The 25660-nt window shown below is 43.5% G+C and overlaps 2 protein-coding genes across 4 annotated transcripts in view; one reads left to right on the top strand and one right to left on the bottom strand.

Moving 5' to 3' along the window:
• Window positions 1–5720: 5720 nt before the first annotated feature.
• SLC25A4 (solute carrier family 25 member 4) lies at window positions 5721–9672 on the top strand. Its single transcript, XM_024562674.4, has 4 exons — window positions 5721–5934; window positions 7226–7712; window positions 8254–8394; window positions 9228–9672. Exons 1-4 carry the CDS (start codon window positions 5824–5826, stop codon window positions 9383–9385), a joined length of 897 nt encoding a protein of 298 aa, XP_024418442.2. The 5' UTR covers window positions 5721–5823; the 3' UTR covers window positions 9386–9672.
• Window positions 9673–13091: 3419 nt separating this feature from the next.
• CFAP97 (cilia and flagella associated protein 97) overlaps window positions 13092–25660 on the bottom strand; it is a 29628-nt gene continuing 17059 nt past the window's right edge. For all 3 annotated transcript variants that reach the window (XM_024562794.4, XM_045197149.3, XM_024562795.4), the window contains exons 3-5: window positions 24169–24443; window positions 18307–18457; window positions 13092–17168 (exon numbers count right to left, since the gene is read on the bottom strand). In XM_024562794.4, the coding sequence (XP_024418562.2) occupies window positions 17041–17168; window positions 18307–18457; window positions 24169–24443 (554 nt within the window). In that variant the 3' untranslated portion in view covers window positions 13092–17040. The remainder of the gene's footprint in view (window positions 17169–18306; window positions 18458–24168; window positions 24444–25660) is intronic.

Raw genomic sequence — 25660 nt, forward strand, 5'->3', positions numbered from 1 at the left:
TTTGACAGTACGATGAGCAAAAGCGGTTCCTCTGGTAACATTTATTAAGCTCTGGTTTTAACCCTAACGGGGATAAAGCACGTGTTTCAAAATGATGGGTAGGATGGGCGCAACACTAAACACTAGGGAAGCCAGTTCAGGATGTACTTAGAAATTAATCAAGTCAGCTCCAGGTGAGTGACGGCTGGTCCTGCTTGGAAGGCATTATTACACAAGAAGCTTGGCTGTGCCATAAAATACTGATATGCCGCTGGAGTCTCGGATCCCGTAAGGAGGGGGTGTGAAGATGAGGTGGGAGAGGAATTGCGGACCTCTCTTTAGAATGGGGGAGGGAGGTCTGCCAGGGTCTGTTGGGGGAAGGGGTGTGCTGCCCCCTCCGAAGAGTCCCCAAGATCACTGCCTCCAGCCACCACTGGATCACTTCCTCAGGGATGAGGGTCTTCATTCAGAAAGAAGACTCTGATCATCATTTTATGATTCTGAGGTTCCTCTGCCCCCAGAAATCACCTCCTTTAAATAACGATGCCTGAAATCCTTCTCACAAAACGTTTTGCTTCATACGATGTGAAAAATCCAAGTTCTGACTCAGGTAACAGCTTGGAAGTCTTTCGCCTGGAAGTACAGCAAGAGCCCTCCTTGGGCCCGCAGCACAGGGCATGGGAAAAGCCTCTCAGGCCACACAAGGGAGTCCCCGGCAGGCGAGCGCCTTCAGGGCTGCGATCTTGCCTTTCTGATTTTTGTATCACCCGGACCCTGCAGGGTGTTGGTGTCTAGAGTAGGCATTCGCAGTGCTTGTTGAAAGGTGAAAAGGGAAAAAATGAACGAACGAGTGCGTGAATGAGATGGGAATGATTCAGATAATTTCTGTCTTGACCGGGAAGAGTGGGAGGAAAGGGGATTCCCAAGGGAGATAGCTGATCACTGAAGGAGGAGAAGTTTCTACAAATGGGTTTAAAAACCCACACACTTTGCCGTCCCATAATTTTGTTGGTCATTAGCTAAACAGGAACTGCTGGTTGGAGCCTTTTGCAGGAATACTCAGGATATCTGAAGGTACATGTGGTGTGTGTGTCCACTTTAGTAAAGACTTCTCTGTAAAGACACTTATTTTAAACAATAACTGAGCTACCCAGAGGAGTAACTGTGGGGAAAGATGGCATTTATTTTTTGTCTTTTTGAAGCAAGAAAGAATGAGTCTATTAAGTACCTTTGACTGAAATTCAGCAATTCATATGTGATCATATAGTATCAAAAATATTATTTCAGGATTCATTCCTCTAGCTGAAATTCACCATGTGGACAGATAGCAATTGTGTGTCCTAGTTCCTAACGGTCTGGGATACACACCAACACCCCGGTGCTACCAGCTTACCACCACCAGCAAGTCCTCAAGTATTTTTCCTTCTTGCCCTTTGACTCACTAGCAGCTCCCATTCTCTATTCCCAGTTTGGTCAAAGAGACTAATTCTTTAAAAGCTCCCACTAAAAGCCACAGGACTAGCTCAAAACCTGCCTCTCATTTGTACTCGTACCCCCACCCTCGTCTCCAGGATACCGAGCCCCATTTGAAGTTTTCTCTCTTATCTCCTGGATGCCTGTCCATTCCACCTTGGCAGAAAGCCCCCGTGGGCTGGGACTGCAGGTGGACACACATTCTGCTGAGCACCGTTCGCTCGCTGCCTGTGTAAGTGATCCCCGGATCTTATGACCACGGGCAGCTCCTGCTCCAGAGGGCATGCGAGGCCTCCCTCTTCTGAGAAAGTCAGTGGAGGGAGAGGTCAGTGTGTGGACTTCCATGGATAACCCCGCCTCAAGGGTTCCATCTACATCGCCTCCAAATTGACAGGAGAATTGGACAGAAGCCAAGCAGAACTGTGATATCTCTCATGTAGAAAATATCAAAAATGTGTAAAGTATCACAAAGACGCTGATACTTCCTGAATTAATATTCTAAGTTAATATTTAACTTCAGTACCACATTTTTTAGACTATAAGACACATTTTCCCCCAAAATTTGGGAGGAAAATGGGGGTGCGTCTTATAGTCCGAATGTTGCTTACCTGGCTTGCTGTGGGGGCGGGGGGCAGCAGTGGAGCAGGGTCACAGGAGGCAGGAACAGGGTCACCACTGCAGGAAGCCGGCGGTGGCAGGAGTGGGGTGATGCTGCGGGCCCTGGGCTGGGAGGAGGGAATGGCCCAGTGGTGCGAAGCAAGGGAGGTAGGAGCGGAGTCCCCGCTGTGGCATACTATAGTGCTAGGGGGGACGGTACAGGTGGTGGGGGTACATTAGAAGAAAGCCAGCAGTGCCTGTATGTGCCTCCATCATGTGACTGGTGTGTCCCCCATTAACATTAACATAGGTGAATTCCACTGCCGGGTCACCTGTCAATGTGGCCCTGCAGCTGTTGCAAAACTACAAGTCCCATCATGCTTGGACAGGTTGGGATGATGGGAGCTGTAATGTGGCAACAGCTGCAGAGACACACAGGTTGTTCAAAACTTCTGTCCCCATACAAGAGTGCTCCACAACCTGTGGCCCTCCAGCAGCAGATCCCCCCCCCCCGTAACAGCGTCAACAGTGGATCCCCTCATAACAGCGCGTCATCCACTGATGTTCTCAGCTACAGCACCCCCATAACTATGAAGGACACAGTGCTGATAGTTCCGTCATTACTGTATTTTGTTGTAGAAAGACATGATAGCGTACCGTAGTCTCCTGCTGAATCTACCGTAATTGCGGAAAGATGTCAAAGCAGAAAAGGATTTCTGCTTTAAAGGATGTTATTAAATATTTTACCACATTTTTTGCATCAAAAATTTTTTTTCCTATTTTCCTCCTCTAAAACCTAGGTGTGTCTTATGGTCTGGTGTGTCTTATAGTCCAAAAATATGGTAATTGAACAACTTGACAGGAAAAATGAATCCAGGCATATAAGCCTTTAAAACCTTTTAGTTTCAAAGTGGTTGTAGACTGTTAAAATAACATATAAATTGTGATTTTTTAAAAGATCAGTGATCAAATAAGTCATGCTATGGTGATTCTGTAAATTAAAGTTATTATGAGAACTTAGTAAATAACAAACTAGAGTTATGGGTATACGACAAATAATGAAGAGAAGAAAACACCTACTTAGAATTACCGTTGAGATACCCAAGAATGGTATGGAGAAAGTTGAAATTGGATCATACCTTTTTACAATGTGTAATGTAGTGTTTGATAAAAAATAACTACCAAGAGAAGTGGAAGAGAGTGGACTAATGATCTGTTATGGCAAACAACAAATGTACCTACAAAAGAGACACATTTACATTTGAACTTGAAGTGGATCATCATATTATGAATCTGTTCATATTCAAATAAATAGCACTTCGAACAATGTAACAATGTAATTTTGTTGTTTTTCAAGAGAAAAACAACAAAATGAAAAAATAGTCAACACATACTTATTGCCCCAAATATATTTTAAAAATTGTTGGGAACATAGGGAAGTGCTCTGCTTTCCTGCCGAAAGGTGTCAAGGAAGATTTAAAAATTTACGTAGAAGGAAAACCCTGACAAATTAAATTGAATCACATGGAACATGTATCATTTTATAGCAATTAAAGAGATACAAATTAGAATTCATAAAATGGTACAAATAACTAAAAAGATGCTTTTTTTTTAAAGGCCATTTTTGGAGAAAGATCTGTGAGAAACGAGAGTCCTATCTGCGTTGCTGGCAGGGCCTGTATTTATGTACAGCAATTTCTCAATATGCAGCAGGAGCTCAAAACACTTTTAAAACGTTCAACCTACCCATTCCACTTTGGGAACATATGAGAAGAAAAAAACAAAGGGGGAAGTAAAATTTGTGCAGAAGTATTTATATAGCACATTATTTCTCATCATACACATGAGAAACACCTGCATGCATAATTAAGAGGAAAATGGATTAGGCAATTGCTCTGTGTTAACAGGATAGAATACAATACACTATTACAAATTAAAGACGACTAACACGTGGATTGTGTTGATCCATGGAAATCCGCATGTGAAGCTGTGGTAAGTAAAGTTAAACAAGTGACAAATACTTCTACTGCTGAAGTGTACAGTTCCTGGGGACGGAGCCATATCTTACCTACATTGAATTTACAGGGCCAGCCTTTGCTCCTGGCACACAACAAGTGCTCAGGTGTTTCTTAAATGAATGCATACCTGGCTTTTCTGTTTTCCCTGAGTTCTTGACCTTCTGCCTGCTGTGACCTTGGCGTTATCTGAACTTTGCTGGCTTCCTTTGCTCACCTGCACTTCTGAACGCTAGCCTGCCCCAGCCTCAGATGAATGCATATCCTCTGCAGTTCCGGCATCCGACTCGTGTGACCCCTGCTCTAATGAAGTCTCCAGACCCGGGGTGACACACAGCTGCAGCGCGGGCAGCACCGAACCTGATGTCTGCATTCATCAGCAAGCTTGGGAAAAAGTGGATAAACTGGTCAGTGCACAAAACAACAGTAACAGTTATGGGCAAAGAATCGAATGGGGTAAAGGGTGTAGAGTTAAAATCTAATTGCAATCATTCTGGGGGAAAGAACAGCAGTATTTGAAAACTTGTGTGATTATAAGAACTGCCTAAAAAATATTAAGGATCAAAGCTCCTAGTTATATATATTTTCAAAAACTAACTTCAGTAGAGCTAAATATTCTATGTCTTCCCAACCCCAGACACCTGTTAAAAAGAGGCAAATACAGCCAAGGATTCGACCTTCTCTTAATATCCTGGTTACCCAGCTACTCTAATGGGAATGCCAACAGTGCTGACCCTCAAGGAGCCGCCAGCTGCCTGAGAACCTTCTGCCCAGAATATGTGCTGAGATTCCGTTCAGAGCAGAGTGGCACCTTTAGCCCTTCAGACACTTAGAAAATGTGCCCTAGAGGGTCCCTGTTCTTAGTGTCATCAGACTGTGTGTGTAAGGGGGTGACAAGCTGACCTAACAGAAAAGCAATACACACACACACACACACACTAAACCAACTATTCACTTCGTGGCCCCCTGTGCTCGGCCTTTCATGGTGCCACGGACTGCCAGGCACTAAGTATTTGATAGCAGAATGAATGATTGAACAATTGAATGGAGAGAAGAGGGGAATCAGCAGGTTGCCAGATTCTATTAGGAAATCACAGCATCAAGTGACATTAGTATTTATTTTGGAGGATCTTCATTAAATAATGTATACATCACATCAAATAATACACTGTAGCAGAGTTGCGAGAGTATACAACTCTGAAGAGGCCCCAATCCAGGCGGCGAGCTGTGGCGAGGGACACCCATCCGGGGAAGGAGAAAAAATAAGCCTGAAATCGGCCGGCCAGCAGCAGGCCCGTGCAGGCCTGAGGTTAAAGAAAGCCCTGCTTGAGGCATCGGTCCCGCGTACGTCCCCAAGTCGGCCCCAGCCCAAGCCGTCTTGTGCTATAAATACAGCGTCCCACATGTTGCAGAGACATGGTGTTCCCACTGCTTGCTGGGACAGATAACATGAATTTGCCCTTTAAACGTCCCAAGCTGAAGGCACAGCCCCCGGCCCACCCCTGCCTCCCGGAAACGCCTTCGCCCCCTTTGCCCTCTGCAGAGGAGGGGGACGGCCAGGGGGTGTCCAAGCACCTGCCCAGCCAATGCGCACTGCGCGCACGGCTCCGGGGTCCCTCCTCCTCTCGCGAGAGGCCGGGCGGGGGATATAAGGAGGGATGCGGGGCGAAGCGAGCGGCCCCTTCGCGTCGCACAGGGACGGGGACGGGGTGGCGGTGCCTGGCCGGGCGGAGGCGAGAGCGAGAGCGCGGCTGTCATCATGGGTGATCAGGCTTTGAGCTTCGTGAAGGATTTCCTGGCAGGCGGCATCGCCGCTGCCGTCTCCAAGACCGCGGTCGCCCCCATCGAGAGGGTCAAACTGCTGCTGCAGGTGAGGACGGCGCGGGCATGGGCGCGGGCGCAGCGAGCGCGGCGGACGGGCTGGGCGCGCCGGGCGCTGCCGGGCGCAGCGGCGAGAGGGGGCTGGCGGGCGGGCCGCCGCAAATCGGCGCTAGGCCACAGGCCCAGCGCCCGGCCTGCGCGAAGGGGAAGGTGCCCTCTGCGCCGACAGGTCCAGCGTCAGTGGCAGATTCCTGGTGTCGGGTGGCGCACAGCGCCCGGCTATATATGGAAACCCACCCCGAGTGGGTTACAGCCAGCCAGATCCTGTGCCTGGGACAGCACTGGCACGCCACGGAGGCCTCGTAGGTCAGCCTCACCTTTCCACTTTCAATGTCCCTTGGATCTTTTAACCTGCACCCACCTTTTACAATAAGAGCCTCAAATTATTACAAAACTCGCTTACTGTGGCTCGTGCACTCTGCTGAGGCTGACCTGTATATATTTCATTCATTTTACTATAACCTCTAAGAGAGGTATTATCTCCTCCGATTTTACAGATGAAGAAACAGATTTGAGAGACTAAGAAACAAGTTTTGGGAGAAACTCGGCCTTCCTTACTCACCCTTTCCCCAAGTCTTTCCCATTCCATTCTAGTCCCTGAATGGCTTATCATCACCATCCCCTTTATCCTTTCTCTCCACTTGTCTGAAAGGCTTGGGCCCTCAGTGAGCCTCTTCAGTTTCGGAGTGAAAATGATCAGTGACCAGAAAAGCCCCAAGTCGCTTACAACAGCAACACACCCCTCACTAACTGGTGACTTGGATAACCCGCCCGACAATGCCCTGGCTCTAAGGCCTAGGGGATTTCTTCTCCTTCTGTTAGAACATCTGCTACTCAGAGATCATGGTCTCTCCAGCAACTCGTGTGAGATGCTGGGTTCCTCCTTTCCTGCTCCTCGTGCCTACAGAGTCAGAGCCGGTGCCCTTTGGGGCAGGATCTTCAGTCATTTCTGTGGCCCAGTGAGCCCCTGGCATAGTTCTGGCACCTCTGGAAAATTCAGTCCATAAATGACTCTCTTCACACAATCAAATCATCTTTTCCATGTATTTGGGGCAGAACATTTTCTCTCAAATTGAAGCAAAATTGGATACTTTTGGCTTGTTATCCAAGTAGCTACCATGTTTATTTACAATATTTAATTTCCCCATACGTTTTTTAAAAAGGAGTTCTGAGAAGTGCATGTTCTTTTTCTCCTGCCCTCTTCTCCTTCTCCCTCTGTCCTGCTCACCCTAATGCCTGACCCCTCCCTTGTGCTCCTCCCTCACCCCCCCCCCCCACAGGTCCAGCATGCCAGCAAACAGATCAGTGCCGAGAAGCAGTACAAAGGGATCATTGATTGTGTGGTGAGAATCCCCAAGGAACAGGGCTTTCTCTCCTTCTGGAGAGGTAACCTGGCCAATGTGATCCGTTACTTCCCCACCCAAGCTCTCAACTTCGCCTTCAAGGACAAGTACAAGCAGATCTTCTTGGGGGGCGTGGACCGGCATAAGCAGTTCTGGCGCTACTTTGCTGGTAACCTGGCTTCCGGTGGGGCAGCTGGGGCCACCTCCCTCTGCTTTGTCTACCCGCTGGACTTTGCTAGGACCAGGTTGGCTGCCGACGTGGGCAAGGGCGCCGCCCAGCGTGAGTTCAGTGGTCTGGGCGACTGTCTCACCAAGATCTTCAAGTCTGATGGCCTTAGGGGTCTCTACCAGGGTTTCAGTGTCTCTGTCCAGGGCATCATTATCTACAGAGCCGCCTACTTTGGAGTCTATGATACCGCCAAGGGTGAGAGAAGGGCCTGGGGGTAGGGATGTGTGCGGCCTGGGGAGGAGGAGGCCATGCAGAGAGGGTCCTGGGGGACCTGTTACTGACAAAGGGCTTTAGAGTTATCAATCTTGTCTTTTTCTGGTCTCCGGGCTTCACTGTGGCTGTGAATGAGGTGGCGGCGTGGTGTGGCTCTAGAGAAAGAGGATTCTCCATGTCCTGTGCTGAAACAGACTCTGGCTTAGAGTCATTCAGAGGGAGAAGGGGCAGTCTAGCTCCCTCTGCCCATGGCTCTTTCAGTTACTGAGTAATAACAACACTTCAGCATGTCCTGTATGCCAGGCAGAGCTCTGACTTCCCTAGATCCAACAAGGGCAGCCACCGACTCGTGGTTGTTGGCTGCCTGGTTCTTCCTGAGGCACCTCATAGGGGGCAGGTTCTTCTGGAAGGGGCGGCATGGAGTTGGAGGTTCGGTAGCCTCCTCTCCACCCCCACCTGCCTCTTGCCGAGCTGCCGAGAGGAATCACTTCATCGCCGTTTGGCCTCTTGGCTCTGCCCACAGGGATGCTGCCTGACCCCAAGAACGTGCACATCATCGTCAGCTGGATGATCGCCCAGAGCGTGACGGCGGTGGCGGGGCTGGTGTCCTACCCCTTCGACACTGTCCGCCGTAGGATGATGATGCAGTCTGGCCGGAAAGGGGGTAAGCCTGGCACCTGCTGGTCCACATCCCATTTATTCTGCCCGAGGAGAACACTATTTGATACTGTTTCCAGTCCAGCCTACTCTTATTGCTATAGTATATGATAAGAACTTAGGAAAGATTCTCAACTACGTCTTTAGAGAATGATGTTATCATATAGGTAAGAACACCAAAAATGGGATATTTAGAGATGAACTTAACTGGGTATGGAGGCCTCAGGCCCTTTTCCCTTAGGTCCTGGTGAGAAACAAGGGGAAAGAATTGAATAAATTAGTTGGTTTATTTAAAAATAATTCTTCTCTTATCTAGTTATTACAAGCAGGGAAGAGTGATTTAGCTGGATGAGAGATGGCTGAAGCAGTCAGCTGTGATAGAAAAGGCACTGGCTGCCATAGGTTGAAACACACGAAATTGCCATTTTTGAAGTCAGGAAGTCAAGTGTTCGTGTCCTGTGATTCAACTGAATAGTCGTAGCTCTTTTCACTGTGTGAGCCTGGGCTTGTGTAATTGGAGACAGGGCCTCAGTTTTCTCGTCTATAAAAGGGCCCGCCGCAGGGCACCACTGCTGTTCCACGCTGCTCCCTCCTTGCTCTACAGTTCGGGAGTCTGTGAATTAGCTGGTCTGCGGCCACAGCTCCTGAGTTAAAAGGAGAAGGAATGATAAGCGAGCCTGCCTAACAGTTCTGCAGGGGAGGGGACTTCTCGTTGGCTGTTGCAGAGCCGGCACTCGTCGCTCGAGTGACCGACTGACAGCACTGTGTGCTGATGCCTCTCGGAGGCAAGGCCGCTTTCCTCTAGAATGACAGAGCCCTCCCTGCCGTTTGTTTCCGCAGCGGACATCATGTACACGGGGACCCTGGACTGCTGGAGGAAGATTGCCAAAGACGAGGGAGCCAAGGCTTTCTTCAAAGGGGCGTGGTCCAATGTATTGCGAGGCATGGGCGGCGCTTTTGTGTTGGTGTTGTACGATGAGATCAAAAAGTACGTCTAATGGCATTAGAACAAGTTCAGTGGCTCCAGACCCATTGTGTGGTTTAATGGACTATTCCTAGGGGAAGTAAAAAGAAAGATCTGGGATAAAACCAGACTGAAAGGAATACCTCAGGAAAAAAGAAAAGAGCTTCACTTGAGTGTTCATTAAACCACGAATGTATTTTGTATTTATTTTACATTTAAATTCCCACAGGAAATATAACGTATCGTACTTGTATAATTAACTGAAGAACTGATAATAAAGAAAGTAACTGAATGTGAAACCAATAAAGACCGCTTAATGCATGTTCTCTATTGAATTCGCACCAGCTGCCAAGTGGATGAAGACACATAAATGCCTGTGTTCTAGCATGACTCACGTCAGTGGCCCAGCTTCTCAATGTCAAATATCATACTATGTCTCATGTAAGTACCTACAGCGCTTAAAGTTCCGGCTTCCGAACTTGAACGGGTTGCGCACTCTCTTACCTCATTACCATGTTGCTGTAGGCTCAGAAATGCTGGCCCGGGTCTCAGCTTCCTAATTCCACCGTATTCCGTGCACCTTCACTGTCTTCAGGAATTCTGCGTTTCCTCAGAAAGCTTTCAATCAGTTTCAAGAGTTTTGCAGGAATAGGAAGTGCTTTGTATTAGCACCATTAAAGAATTGTGAGACTTAAGAGTTTTATGACAAGTGGACACTATGCACTGAAAATCGCTTAGCAAGATAGAATCTAATGATGATTAGGTTTTGTGGAAGATACAGAAAGACAGGAACCCAACCTCAAAGAAGCTTCAGTGGGGCCCTGGCTGGGTGGCTCAGTTGGAGCATCGTCCTGATGCCCCAAGGTTGCAGACGTGACCCCTGGTCAGGGCACATAAGACAATCACCTAATGATGGCATAAACAAATGTAACAACAAATTGCTGTTTCTCTCGCTCTCAAATCAATGAACTTTTTAAAAAGAAGCTTAAATGGACAGAGGAGCAAAGAGAGAAATGGCATTGTTAAGTAATGTCGTATTTCACGTAATGAATCTTGGTTGAGTAGAAGGGGGGGTTGAAATGTGGGACGTGGTAGGAGGTGGACCTTCAAAGAAAATGCCTGGATTTAGACACATGGCTCGAGAAAGCACCTGCTAGTGTTGCACACCCGGGCAGAGCGCGAATCTGCTGGCAGTCTTTTCTGTAACAATTCGGCAAGACCTACTGGAAAAAGTCAGTTTTGGACTTGACTCACAAATGTGTGAGCAAGAGGAAAATAAGTATCATTTCAAGGGGGAAAGGAGGCACTTGGGCTCAGAGACCAGACGGTTCATACGGTCCTGGCTTGTTGAGTGACTGGCAGGAAACAAGTCCCTCCGTCCTGGGCGAAGCCTGGCAGGCAGGCATGTGTCTTGTTTCTCCTGACAGGTGGTTCGAGGGGTGCGGTGCCCCAGGCACCTTCCCCTTCTTCCCTTCCTTCCCCAGCTCTTCCACCCGCTCAGTCCTGCTTCCCCAATAAGAAACTGGCTGCCCTGTTTCACCGCAATAACTAAGGGCGATGCTCTCCCATACCCAAGGCCACACCTAGCCCAGCCCAGCAGAGATCTTAGAGAAAATGGGGCTGCCTCATTGATGGCAGCCCAAACACATTCAGGTTCAAGATCAACACACTTACTTCACCGTTAAGATCTAAGAATTACCTTAAAAACAAAGCGTGTTTATGGTTTACAAAGGATTTGTACATGGGCAGACCAGGTAATGCAAACCAATGCACCCTCAACAATTGTTCGAAATAAAAACCTCCCTGAGGGCACCCAGGAGCTAGCTAACGAGGCATGGAAAATGATGGCGCCAAGATTTTGGAAGAAGACACCCCAGAAGTGAGTCTGACATCGTCTCCCATCTGATACTTCTCCCCATGAAGTGCCTGCAAACTGTGGAAAATTCAGCTGAAGGGCTGACCAAGGGACAGGAGAGTGTGAAAGGCTCTCAGGGAGAGAGGAACAAAAACAAAAAAACAAACGAATCCTCAGCCCGCCGAGGAAGGGGGGAGCCTCGGTAAACCTGTTTTCACTGGGACCCAAAGGCCGTCGCCCTAGCAGTAAGGGGTGAACTGGAGCCGGCTGGGCTTACCATCACTGACGCCAGCCTTCAGGTCACCCCAGTTTGAGATGGGGGCACCCGTGCGGCCTGCCAGAGGCAGAAGTGTGGGAGGAAATGTCATCCAGAGCAGGGGTCAACAAACGGAGGGACGAGGCTGTCAGTATTTTAGGCTCGGGTGGCCAGATGGTCGTGTACGCAACACAGCTCCTAGACCAATGAGGGAGTGTGAATTTCATGTAATATTCACACGTCACAGAACATTCTTTCGATCTTAAAACTCATTTAAAAAAGTAAAAGCCACCTAAACAGGCACTGAGCTGCCGAATTTGGCTCACAGGCTGTCCCTTGCTGCCCTTGATCTACTAGAGCTTCAAGTTTTTCCTGCAACTTTTCATGTAAACCAAAACTACAAATACAACTTTAGAACAGCCAACTGAAAATATAAAGAGCCCATTCATTTAAAAGTGGAAATCACGATGGAAGCCCGAAAATATTTTGAACTTAATAAAAACACTATGCTATCAAAACTTGTAAGAAACAGCTAAAACTATGCTAAGAATTTACAGCCTTCAATGCATCTATTAGAAAGAAGGCTGAAAATTGGCGAAGTTAGGAAAATAACAGCAAGCTGAACCCAAAGATTGAAGTAAAAAATTAAGGTAACAGAATTGGCGAAAGAGAGACCATCGGTAGTACCAAGGGAACCGCAAGTCTACGTGTGAAAGGCAACAATTCTAGGACGTAGCGGACTCTCTTCATGGCCTCGGGCAAATGAAAATTTCATAAAATCTAACATTTAACAACAGTACGAACCATAAAAGAAGACACTGGTAAAGTGGACTAAATAACATTCAAAATTTCTGTTCAGAGGGCCCACTCAGAGTGAAAAGGCGCAAGCCAGACTTGGAGAAAATATTTTTATTGTAGCGTAACTGTCACCAGAATTGCAGTGTATTTAGAATATGTAACTGTTCCTACAAATCTGTAAAAGACATTCAACCAATAGAAAAACAGGCCAAAAAACCCAAAAAACACAACCCTTGAAAAGGTTCTTTTCAAGGGTTTTGAAAAAGGTACTTCCCAATGTCCAATAAACAGAAAAAGTGTTCAATCAGATGTAAGTAGTGCAGTTACACAATCACAGTGTACATTCCATACCCACCCCAACGGTTAAACTTGAAAAAGACCAACACTACAGACTGTGAAGACATGGAGCGACAGGAACCAAGGAACACACGCACTTCTGCGGGAACAAACTGGTACATGCTTTGGAGAGCTCCAGCTTTCTCCACTAACTATGTAGGTTTTATGACCCAGCAACTCCACTCCTACGAATATGCCCAGTTAAAGTTCATGCACAGGTACTCAGGGCACGCCTCTGAAAGTCTTCTTGTCGTTATTTGTAATAGTTGAAACCTGGAAACCACCTCAAAGGACCATAAACCACAAAGCGAATAAATAAGTCATAGTACAGTCAGACTAGTTATACAGGAGTGAGAAGGAATTCCAGCTACGGGACAACGTGGAAACATCTCACAGACATAAATAGGTCCAGCAAAAGCAGCCAGGCATGAAAGGATGTAATTCCATTCATAAGACATTAAAAAAAACCCAGACCAAAGGATACTGCAGTGTTAAAAGTGAAGACGGCAGTTACCTCTTGGCAGATAGAGAGAGTAACGGCTGGCAGGGAGCCCCCAGGACCGGGTGGTTCCCATGCGGGAAGGGTATTCTAGTGGGGTGCCGGGGGTTTGCTTTGGGCCATTGCATGGGTTGCACACTCATGCGTGGTGCCCTCTTCTGTATTTCTGTATCACCTAGACTGACAACAACAAAATCTACAAGATGCCCCATTCTCCTGGACCAGTCCCTCTCATAGTCTCCAAAAGGGAATTTAAAACGAAAACTTCTCAGTAGGTTTTCTAGTTAGTATACATAACTGCATGGGGAACAGATATATTTACTTAGGATGCTGTATATTTTTTATCAAATATAAAGATTCTCAATGAAATAACGAAAACAAGTCACCCTCCAAACCTGGAGACCTGCCACCGCCCCCATACGTGAAATAAATGTGGTGTGATTTTTTGAAGACTGTCACTGTAAGATGCATGCTGTACATTTAGAACCAGTTTTTAATCATCTTTTGGTGACTATCGAAATTCTTTTACTATCTTATAAAGCAATATGAAATTAGGCTCATAGGAAAAAACCCTCATTAAGTTATTGTAAAATGACATATTAGTTCCTGAATTGATGCCTGAACAGCAAGTTTTAAAATGAGTATTTCTTATCACTCACAACACATATGAAACACTGAGGTAAGTAACATACTTTTAGAAGACACTCCTTTAATCTGTAACAAAGTGTCCATTGCAGCATCGTAACAATTTTACGGAAATCAGGTAACTTGTTTTAGAACGGGATTTTAAGCAAACTCTTTAAAAACTCTATAAATAACTAATACCCTCCTTCCCTTTTCATTTTCACCAATTCTTAGTCTTGCATGGCGCGTAAAGACTATTATCATAAGTTTTCACTGGGAACAAGACCATGTATTTGAGAGAGAAACGCAGTCTCAAAACTCAGTTATGTTTAATTCTTTTATTTCTGTTTTCACTATGCCAAGCTGGTTCTCGATGACTACAACACATTACAACGGACTGGGAAATTTAAAAGGCATACTGCTCTTTCATTTCTGGCTGACCTTCATTCATGGCAGTAAAAGCGGTCATTAGCATTAAGCACATTTTCTAGGATGTTACATAATCATTTATAGGTAAAGACTTTGGCATTTACGATATTAAACATTTGTGACTATCAAAATATAGTAAATTAAACTTGTGTCTCGAACATAGTATCGGTCACGGCACTTCCCACAGGGCGGAGGGTTGCGCCTGGAGGCGAGAGGCACACGATCGTAGCCCTCACGACCACCTCTCTTTTGCAAGTTGTCCAGGTGTGCGTTTTGGACATTCGGGTTAATGGGTTGAAAACAACTGCATTACACTATAATTATAAGCAAACCAGGAAAATTTTATTTGGAGTAGTAGCTGAGAAGGTAGCTTTTTATGGAGAGTGAAAAAAGGAAGTAGGGGAAGCCCGAGATAATAGCTATCCCTTAGGAAGCATTTTTAATAGTTCAAAATCTTTCACAGAATCTTATCAAAAAGGAGGCAACATTAACATGTGACAGGTAGGAAAATAACTCTCAATAAGAATCTTGCCTAATAATTTAGACTTTGGAATTAGTATTGTTTCTACTTGCAGAAGTAAATCTTCAAAGTAGATACAGTAAGGTACAAATACAAGCAAGGTACAAAGTAGTGCGAGACGATCCTTCACTCTTTATGTTTTTGACAGTGAGAACAGTATAATTACGAGTCCTTCATAAAAATGCCCCTTAAACCATAACTTCAAAGTCCCCTGACTCGCGTGAGAGAACATCACATTAGTCAATTACTAGCCTTCTATCTATACTCTACACAAGTAACCCTGACAACAGAATTGTAAATTCTGCTTTGAAGAAATGAATATTCTTCCTGACTTTTTCTTCAAGCCGAGGTCCTGTTAGTAATATTTAGATGCCCCTCCCCTGTCAAAGCAGTAAAACTAAAGGCATCACATTCGTGTCTGAAGTCGAAGTACAGCTTTACCTATGAGATTGTGTGTTGTGCCTGACACACGGCAAGGGTCATATACGATGTTCAGAGACTAATGCCATTAGAACATTAAAAGGTTTGACATATACTTTTCCCTAATAACTTAAAATCAATTTTTAAATATTGGCTAATCACTACTAGACAGATGTTCAAATGCTGAGGTTTTATATTCAGCATTATCTTACTTCCCCGTAACGACAGGTTATACAAACATTAAAAGTACAGTAAGTTAACAAATAAAACCTTGCACCAGTGTAGCTAGAGCTTCCACACAAAGCAGAACACTAAAGGATGAAAAAACCTGTTTGCCAGAACAGGGCATCACGTAATGATGAACCACCTTTGGAGCCCGAAGAAGGAAGCAGAGCAACCCCAGCCAGGCTGTGTTCACGGGATCTGCTAGTCCCGCTGTTCCCACACTCCACACGCCCCACCCTGAACACAGCCTGTGGACCAACACTGACTAAGTCCAAGAAATGTGGAGATGATGTCAGTAAAATGCAGTTTGGCTTTCTGCATACACGCTATAGAGCCTGCTTTAACCCAGAAAACGCAAATCTTTGTATTGCAGCTCCAGATCTAAAATTCGTATTGAAAAAAGGTTTGGCATTCAATATGGAAACTTTCTAGACATTCTAAGGATACAGTGAAAAGGCCAGTGATGAAAAACAGTGATACTAGAACAGCAGAAGCAACCATGGCTGAGATATACTTTGTTGTATAAAACAGTAAGAACAATTTTAATTTCAAAAGCCAACTATATTATACCTTTCTACTCCAGTAAGATTAGGAAGACTTTAAAGTGGAACTAGCAAAAATGACATTCCAGGATTCAAGCTGTAAGCCCAAACCAAGAAACAAGAAAATTTGCAGACATTTAAAGTAGCCCCAACAATATGTGATTGCCCCCCTTTATCGTTTATGTTTTAGTTTTCTTTTCCAGCCCTTGAAAACACTAGCTGGAATTTCTAAAGCTGTGAGACAATATGTTTCTTTCTTAACTTCCATATACACTTAATACAATACAATAAACACTAAATATAACACAACTTGTTAACAGTATTACTTAAAGCACTTCTGACACAACTTAGGATGGACTTCTCGGCTCTTCGAACTGGTGGTGCTGTTTTGCTGATTCAAAAAATATTTGGTTTTGCTTATGATGATCTGTTTCCTTGTACAAAATACTCACAACACAGACAGACTGTAGCGCTAAGGCCTCCCTCACTTCTCAGAATCATTAATAGTACTTCAACCGAATGTACAACAACAGGAAAGAGAAGCTTCTACATGGAACTTTCTAACGCTAGTTTGAAGTGGTTTGGAACGGCGGATTAAACTCTAAGATCTAACTCAGCGCACTTACGCAGAGGTAGCAGATGTCTCTGGAGAATCGTCAAGGACTGCCCCAGTAAATTAGCTCCACCAATGAAAGCAAACTTCAACATTTGTTTCATTAATAAGAAAGTGTTATAGTCAAGTTATGAGCCATAGCACCTAAATCCTGAAGCAAACAGAAAAAAAGCCAACTTTAGGAGTTGTGCTCACAGTTCGGAGCTTGTGAGGAATGAAAATAAAATAAAGCGAGGCCCGTACAGCTCACACCCTGGGTCCGACGTGCAGTGACCCCTCACAGCTGCTCTGTCCGTGTGACCGCTGACTCTGCCTGTGCTGAGACAAGATACGTGCGCTCTCTACTAAATACACACACGTCTCCGTAAATACATTCTCATAGGAAACACTGATTTTACATTGAATTGTTTTTTGAAAACAATTGTGCATTGAATTACAGTAAATTACAACTCGCTGTTGTACAACTTAAAATTCCTAAAACAGTTATTACAGATGCTTACACAGAGAATTGCACTAATACACAAAAGCACTTCAGTAAGAATCTGATGAACAAGGTGTAAAGTGAAAAGTTTTTATAACCAAGCTGCACGAACATTGGGGGGCTTAGGTCGTAGCAACAGGCCCCGGGAAGCGTCAAGAACTGCTCCCTCACTCTTACAGCTGAGACCGCTGGTGGCACTAGATGTCCTGGACGCTCCCCCTGAGAACACACAAACAACGAGAAATTGTTTTGAATTATTTAAGCTAAATACATAAATCTTCATCAGATAAACTTCCTAATTTTAAGTCCAAACTAAATTTTTCTTTCCAATTTCATGTGTGTTTTTAATCCAATAGAATTTTCAACCAGAAATGCACATGAGTTCCCTGTGGAGCTTGAAAAATAAAATAACAAACATCCCCAGATTCTACACTAGGGGATTTTGATTCAGCAGATTTGGGGCGGGAATAAATGTTTTAAAAAGCTTATCATATGATTCCAGTGAAAAAAAAAACCTTTTATACAACCGTTTATACATTTTTTCAGAAAAATGTACCACACGCAAGACCTAGCACTACGCGTGAGGTACTGGAACAAGCCCCGTCTCAGGCGCTGTGCCCAGGGAGTGGCGCGGGGAGAACGAGCGAGTGGAGCTACCAGTCATTGGACTGAGACTCCCGGGAGCACTGGGGATTGTGGCGTGGGAGGTGGCTCCAACCTCCTTCCGGTTCTGGCTTCCACTGTCCCCAGTTTGGGACGCACAGGAAGTAAGAGCGCAGACCTCTGTACCAGCAGGGGTCTGGCCCTCCCGAGTGCCGCACATCCTAGCACTGGGTGGCCGCCCCGCGCCATGCTCTCTGGGACACGCCACTGATGAGCGAGATGTGTCGCTGAGCACACAGCGAGCATCCGGAGGGATCACACCTGATGCCTCTACTGACTGCTAATCTTTGTTTTCGTTCCTCAGCGAGGAAGACAAAGCATGTACACGGGCTGAAGATGTGAATAATTCTTAACTGGCTAGGGAAAATGTTTCGGCAATTTTTAAACAGCACATCTGTTCACTTCTTCCTTTAATAAATATATTGAAGTTATTAAAAGTCTCTCTTCCATTATCTAAGAAGACTACTGATATTTTCAATTGTTCCTTCTCCTGGTTTCCTTCCTGTGCTGCCATTCCCTGCTGTAAATGAAACCTGAAATTAAGTGAAATAACACAAATAAAACAAAGCCTGCCAGTGAAAAATCATCAAATGCATTCTACAAGTCAGCATTTTAAAGCTCTATCACAAGGACAGAAGCTGTATTTTTTAAAAAAGGATAAAAACGAGTACAGAATCACTTCAAAGATGCTTACTCAGTGGGCTATACTGGCCGAGCGTCGACCGCACTCGTCTCAAGGACGGTGCGGCGCCGAGATAGCCCATGTTGCGGTGGTAGTCCAGCAGCTGTTCGGAGCGCTTCATGCCGACGGTGGGCTTCACAGCTTCAAGCCTCTTCAATAAAGCCTTCATTTAAAGAGAATCAATTCGAAAGTCAATGTCAGACAAACAGCGATATTTTCCCAAAAGAAGAACTATTTTTACAGCCTGAAATTCATGAAATAACAAAGGCTTTAAATCACTGTTGGCATGCTATGTGAAAAAGTATCTCAAATAACACACTTTCAGGAAAACCGAAGGGCTGTGCCCTGCTCTGCAGCTACCAAATCACAATGGTTTCCACAGCAGTTTTCACAACGGATTACAGGCACATCTCTCTTTCATATCAGGTCACAATTCTAGAAAAAGTGCTCCAAGTTGAAATATGCTAAACCTGACTTTCTCATAGAAATGACATAATGGGAATAATAATGCTAAGTAAGAGCCCAGAAATGACCATAAACTTATTGCAACTGCTATACACCCTCCAGCTGGTCAGACAGCAGTGGGGGCTGCAGGGTGACCGCGACACTGAGCAAAGGCCAGTGGGCAGGGCTCTCCCGCCCCTCGCTCTGCCAGCCTAACCATGCTTTCTGATGGTCTGTTCTATATCCCAGAGATTCTGCACAGAATTCACTTTGAGAAATAAGTTTTTGCTGTCAAGTCTGCAAATAAACTATTATAGCACATAAAGCATACATAAATCAACTAGCCAAGGCAACACAATATAGCATAACATGGTATTTTAATAGCATTCAGTAAGAGTCCAATGTATGATGTTCCTGATTTTATTTTCTTTCCTCACAAATTAGAAATCAATTTCTTTCTTTTGTTTGCTTTGCCCCAGGCATCGTTGAGAAAGGAACAGTATTTAAGTAGACCAATGGATTGGGGGATTTATCCATGGTTGTCTTTTTTTATTTTCTTTATTGATTTAAACTTTCTCTGTAGGACACTGAACTTTACCTGAAAGGAGAATTATGTTCTGTACCAAGATTCACATTAAAATATCGGCCTCAGCTATTCTATCATAGGACAAGTTTCCCTCTGCACAATCTTTTTTCCTTCTCCAACTTAAGTTTTCTTTATATTGTGGTAAAGTACACATGACATGAAATTTGCCACTTTCACCATTTTCAAGCATGCCATTCAGTGGCACTTAGTACACGCACGTCACTGCGAACCACCACACCAAGTGTTTTCAGAGCCTCTTTTCTACTCAGTGATTAGCTCTTAGCATTTCCACCCCTGCCCTTCTAGTCCGAGGTTCCATTATCAGTGCTCTGAGCAGCCCCCGAGAAGGAAGGGATATTGGTAGAGTCAAATTTTCAGGGGGAGGACTGTTGGGAGAAGGGAGAGAAGGACGGTGTTATGGAAATAAACGGAGCTTGGAGACAAGGGCAGAGGAGTGGAGCACACGAGGAAGCAGACAGCACTGTGGGAACATGGCCTGCCAGCTACTCTTCTGGCACGGAAAACCCTCCCCCAGTCTTCCCCTTCAGAGGCCAGGAGAGAGCCTGCTCCTCGGGGAGCCTTACCCACCTGTGCTGGTGGGTCTCTCTGCTGAGCTGAGAGCTGTGATTTGCACATGGCTCCCTCTGTCAAGTCTGTGATCTTTCCCTCACAACACTGTCTGTCTTTGTAGAGAGAGATGTACAATTTAAGTGACAAAACCTCCTAAGATTGTACCTTCTTTCTCTACAGTTTGTAACTGCTATGAGCTATGTAAGATACTGGAGGAAATATAAGAAAAATATAAAATACGTCCCTATCATGTAATTTATAAATTAGTTGGGAAAGGAGTACTGTTGCATGTGTAACACATTTATAGCTTAGAAGTTTCTGAGTAAGAAACTTCTTATGTATCACATCGTCAATGTATTTCACTGGGTGGAGCAAAATTTACTGTTTCACCTAATTATCCTATTAACTACAGAGTGGCATGCATGAGAAAGAAAACTTGATATTTTCCGTTACCTACTAATTTTGTTTTGTTTGCTGGTGGAAGTCTCAGTATTTTTTAAATAAACTCCTAAGTTCGTAAATTTACTTATTTGGTTAGATGCATATTTTTAAATTTTAAGAAAATTGCAATGCTTACTCGTCAGATGTAAAACATATAAAGTAATATGTTCGAAATCAATTTTGAAATAATTTGACAATAAGGCAAAAAGTACACACCCCTTTTGTAGTCCTGATATGTCACTTGTCAAGTTTGCATGCAAAACCTGGGGAGTGAACACGACTGGGCTCAGCTGTCCAAGTCACACGGGACCACACCTGTCAGTCTGCGGGCCCTACCTTAATAAGCTGAGCAAAAGCTAAATGACTGATTTCAGACAGAAATAGCTCTTGCTTGTAGGAACAATATCAAACTATGAAGTGTTGATTACAGTTCAAACCCTAAAAGCAAAAGTATACACATTTCAGCCCTGGCCGGTGTGGCTTAGCCTGTTGCAGCATCGGCCCACAACCGAGAGGTCGCAGGTTTGATTCTGATCCAGGCGATCCCTGGGTTCATCCCTCCCTGAGGTGCCAGGACTGATCCCTGGTCCTGGCACCTAAGGGAGGCAACCAATCAATGTTTCTCTCTCGCATCAGTATTTCTCTCTCTCCCTTTGTCTCTCTTCCAAAAAAGGAATGAAAAAATGTCCTCAGGGGAGGATAAAAAAAAGTATACACATTTTAGTTCAGTCATCAATTTACAACTCCTGGAGAAAACTTAAAAATGATAGTTCAAAATATTGTGAACACCTGTAATAGAGGAATAAAAAATGTAAGTTATTTAGTCTGAAAGACTTGGGTTTAAATCCTGCCTTTGCCATTGACAGTGTAACCTTGATCAAGTAACTTAACGGGGATGTTAACAATAGACCTCAGACAGTCTGGGGCGGTGAGTGAGACAGTGCCTATCACGTGCTCAGGACAGTGCCTGGCGTGCGGTGGTAACTTACTCAGTACTAATGCTGTCAGTAACACTGCTTGTGTTATTTGTTAGTTGTTTGACACGCAACCGTATACTTTCCCCACTACGTTATAAATTACATGACAGGGCGGTATTTTAAGTACGTATTTTTCTATTCCTTCCAGTATTTTACATAGCTCACAATTAAATGTTTGTTTGATGAATTGAAAAATGGTTAGAATGGTTACTTATATTTCAATTTATGGTTTACAAAATCTTAGAACTGCTACTCAATTCAGATTCTAATAATGAATCTCAAAATAACTTGTCTAAATATTTCATTTTTTTAATCTTGGAAGTATCATTCTTTTTGGAAAGAAGAGCAGCCCCGCCTAAATCCTGTCTTCAGAGGCAGAGAGGTTAGAACAAGTGAATGAATAAACAACGTGTTCGTGATCTCTGGAGTTCTCTACAGAGAAGAACTGCTTTACTGTTTCTGAAGTGATAAAGCTGAGACCATGAAGGACATCAGAGTAACAAGTGTCCCACAGTCAGAGAAAATCAGGACTACAGCTGGAGTCACACTTAGTTATCATCAGGTTTATTTCTTTTATGGAAGGAGACATCAGACAATAAAGCAGAGAAGGACCAGACTGAATGAATCATAAATTACTTCAAGTTCTGAGAACAAAGGTACTGATTATTCAACAGACTAACACACACCCTAGGTATGAGGTCTGCTATAAATTTTCATCCTTGTGACAATGTATCACTCCCCCTTTTAATAGTGTTCCCATTCTAAGAGCTCTAAAATTACTCCTCTAGACCAGCAAAGAACAGAAGAAAAAGAAGATTTTATTTTTCATTTAATGTTTCTAAGAACAGTCTATATTTCTAAATTTATATATGCATTACTTTTATTTGAACACAGGAACTCCTGAGTGAAAAGATTTTGGTCTACTTTAATGTCTACTTATTTGTATTTCTCTGGATTTGAAATGGAAATAAATTAACTCTGTTTGAGCTCTAGGCTCCAATCCTGATTCATTTCTGCAGCAAAGTTACTTCTTCCCTAATCTTGCTTCCGTTGCTCCCCCTCTCTTCTTTCACAGCTAAGGAAACCAACAAACATTTAAAAGAATGAAATAACCTCATTTCTACTACAGGGTAAAGTGAAATTATACACTAATTATCTTACTAACTCCTTCTCCTCTGCTAAGATTATTCTTGTACTCTGTTATAAGAAAATCTGGCTTAACAAGAATATTTCAAAATTCATGAATTAAAAAATGGCTCCCCCTGTTGGAAATAATGAAGTTCTAATATAGTTGAGTCTGCATGTAGCAAGCACGCCCTCTACTGGATAAAGTTACTTTTTCTTCATTATTCCTCTGATTTATTTCCCTTGGTAATGACGGGGAAAAGGCGGTGAAGCTACCAGTGAAATCGATTCACCAGAAATACAGGTTAACAGTGCACTGTCACCTCTGGGGCTGAGGGCCCAACTGTACAACACGTCTTCGCCCTCCTTCTCTACCTTCGCGGCACAGTCGCCTTTCTTTGTCTTGGACTGCGGCAGTCTTGGCAGCACCTGATCGCTAACCAGCCAGGGGGAGCGCCCTGCGGCAGAACTGCCTTGCTCATCCTGACTGTCAGCTGATGAACTGGTCTCTAGCACTGGGGATGGAGCAAATAAAAAGGATTATAAGGTAATGGGTGCTGCTTGTGCAGGACGTCTGACACAGAAGTGACTACAAAAGTGTGCACGTGCATGTGTTTTCACTATGAAGAGCCCAGCAAGCAGTACATCAGCTCACAATGAAGTGCTGTTAGAGTCAATGGGGCTCTCCATAGGGTTTGATAGGTGGCTGTTTTACAATAAAAGTACAAAAGTCACGTTTACAAAAGTAAGCAGTTAGAAAACGTAATGAAAAAATTTCATGCAGAATAGCATAAAAATATGTAGTTTTGAAGCAAGTTACCTTACTAAGGTAGAGTATAAGAAATCTTTGAATAAATGAGAAGACATACCATATTTCTGATAGGAAGGTAAAAGATTTATCAATTATTTTAGCTCTGAATTTGTGTGCCAACGATCTCATTTTAGTTGAAGACACTGCCTGAGTTTAGAATCTCGGGTCAGCCACTTACTAGCTGTGTGCTTGGGCTGACTGTTTAACCCTCTCGGGCTCGGTTATTTCATTTGTAAGGTGTGGATAAAAACAGCACCTATCTGAGAGAATTACACTCAGGGTTCAATAAGCTAATATTTGGAAGACACTAAGAATAATGCTGGGAATTTAGTAAGAGCTCAGTAAACATCAGCAATTATTATGAACTGAGTTTCATGAAGCAATTGATATGATGTGAAGATTTGAACAGTCCCCATATACACTCCTTAGAATAACATCAAAGTGTAACTATGTTTCTTAACAATCAATGTCTTTCATAAATTCAAGTAGCAGACCACCAAATTTGACCTCTATGAGAATGTTATTTATTCTTCGAAATAAGTGACATATACATCATTTTGGCTTTCAGGGATACAATACAGTGAAACAGGTTTAGCCAGTGACTTTACAGAAGATACATACATCTGACACCTGGACACCACTTCCTGTAGTACTGCACTAACTTAACAGATCTAGTCAGAGAAAATGGAGCTTTCAGTATTTTCATTCAATGTTCCCTTAAAACAGTTTTCTGGGAAAAAACCCTACATACCGTACCTGACAGGCTCAGAGTTCACCATGTATTTCATGCAAAGTACATCTAAACCCACCTTTATATAATTAAGTTTGAAGCTTGGGCTGTTTTTGGGTTTCTGGTAAGTTGGACTTAAAATCAATACAAATGCATTTTTTTTGGTAACTAAAAAATTTCAGCTACTTACCAAATTTTCTCTTTCAATCCTTTGCTGCTCTCTTTGTCGGTTGATAGCACTGTGATATAACTTAGGGGGATGACTAATCGATCTTCTAGGAATCACATTTTTGCTTCCTGGTTTTTCAGCCTGTCTCGACAGTTCTTTCAAAAGCCTCTGATTCTCCTGATCAATTTGCCGCACCTCCTCTCTGGTGAACGAGTAGTTTCTCCTAGGCGCTACCGAAGGCTGCGGCTGGTCGAAGTGGTGTTTGTGCGGTCCCTTTTTATCCAATTCCAGGAAAGCTACAGAAATGAACAGAAGGAAAAACGTCTAAAGAAAGTAGTACAGAAATACGATGGTACAAGCTTTAACTCTTAAAAAGGAAAACTACATTAATCCATGAAAAGGTATGGATGAAATAATATTAATTTTTTCCAGACTACAATTGTATAGGAAAAAATCCAGAGGCAACTTAGTGTTTTATGCTTACTGGGGTCTTTGGGAATAGCTATACACAAAACAATGGAAACTTTTTAATAAGAAATGTACATGATGCTGGTTCTAAGGTAGGTATGGTTTATGGAAAGTGCCTCAGTCATGTTAATTTTATGTTTCCCTAAGGCAGTTTACTAGTTAGGGAGCTCAGAAACCTCTGGCTGAGTACATTAACACAATACTTAATTTAGACAGCATTTGTTGGAAGGCATACATTAAAAATAAAATGCCCTCAGCAATGACTGATGGAAACAATGGCTAGAAAATGGCAAAAACACACTCAGCATATTCTGAAACTTTCAACTTAATCTGAAAATATTTTCCTACAAAAGATTTATGATCTTAATATTGGTATTAAAACAAATACTTCCGTAAAAGTCAAACATTTCATTCCTGACTAAACATTAGCCAACATGAATAGACTGTATAAAAAGTTTTTAACCAAGAAAAATATTTTGCATACTATGATTACCACATAAAAATTTATAAAATTATTATGCTTGCTAAATGTTTCTGCTTAAATCTATACTAAAAATGAATACATCATGTCAGATTAACATCCTGGCGCATTTACTTTTCTCACAATATTTTTTTAAGTGACCATCACTTGTTTTTACTTGAGTACCTTCATGTTAATTCTTCTGCTCGCTTAGCACTTTGTGCTGGTAAAAGCACAATGCGGTAAGAGGGAGAGGCATTTTTAACCCTCATCTAAAAATGTGACTGGTACAGAAATAAAATATTGAACCAAGGTCATGAAAACTGAGTCTACTCTCCACATTTAACTGAAGATGATCAGAGATTACAGAAACTTAAAAATAAGAACTTTATTGCAGGGGCTTCCTGATAGAAAAAATAAGGAAATTAATGGTTGGTAATTTGTTGAAAACAACACCGGGTCAAGGACAAAATCTGAATGAGAACACATTTAGAAAGATACAGATGTGCTGAAGATAATTATCGTGCTTCCCAAAACTGCCCATTTTGTAGAATTTAAGGTTTCTAGATTAATTTAGCCACATAT

This window comes from Desmodus rotundus, chromosome 13 (genome assembly GCF_022682495.2).
Source record: "Desmodus rotundus isolate HL8 chromosome 13, HLdesRot8A.1, whole genome shotgun sequence".
In the NCBI taxonomy this organism is placed as follows: domain Eukaryota; kingdom Metazoa; phylum Chordata; class Mammalia; order Chiroptera; family Phyllostomidae; genus Desmodus; species Desmodus rotundus.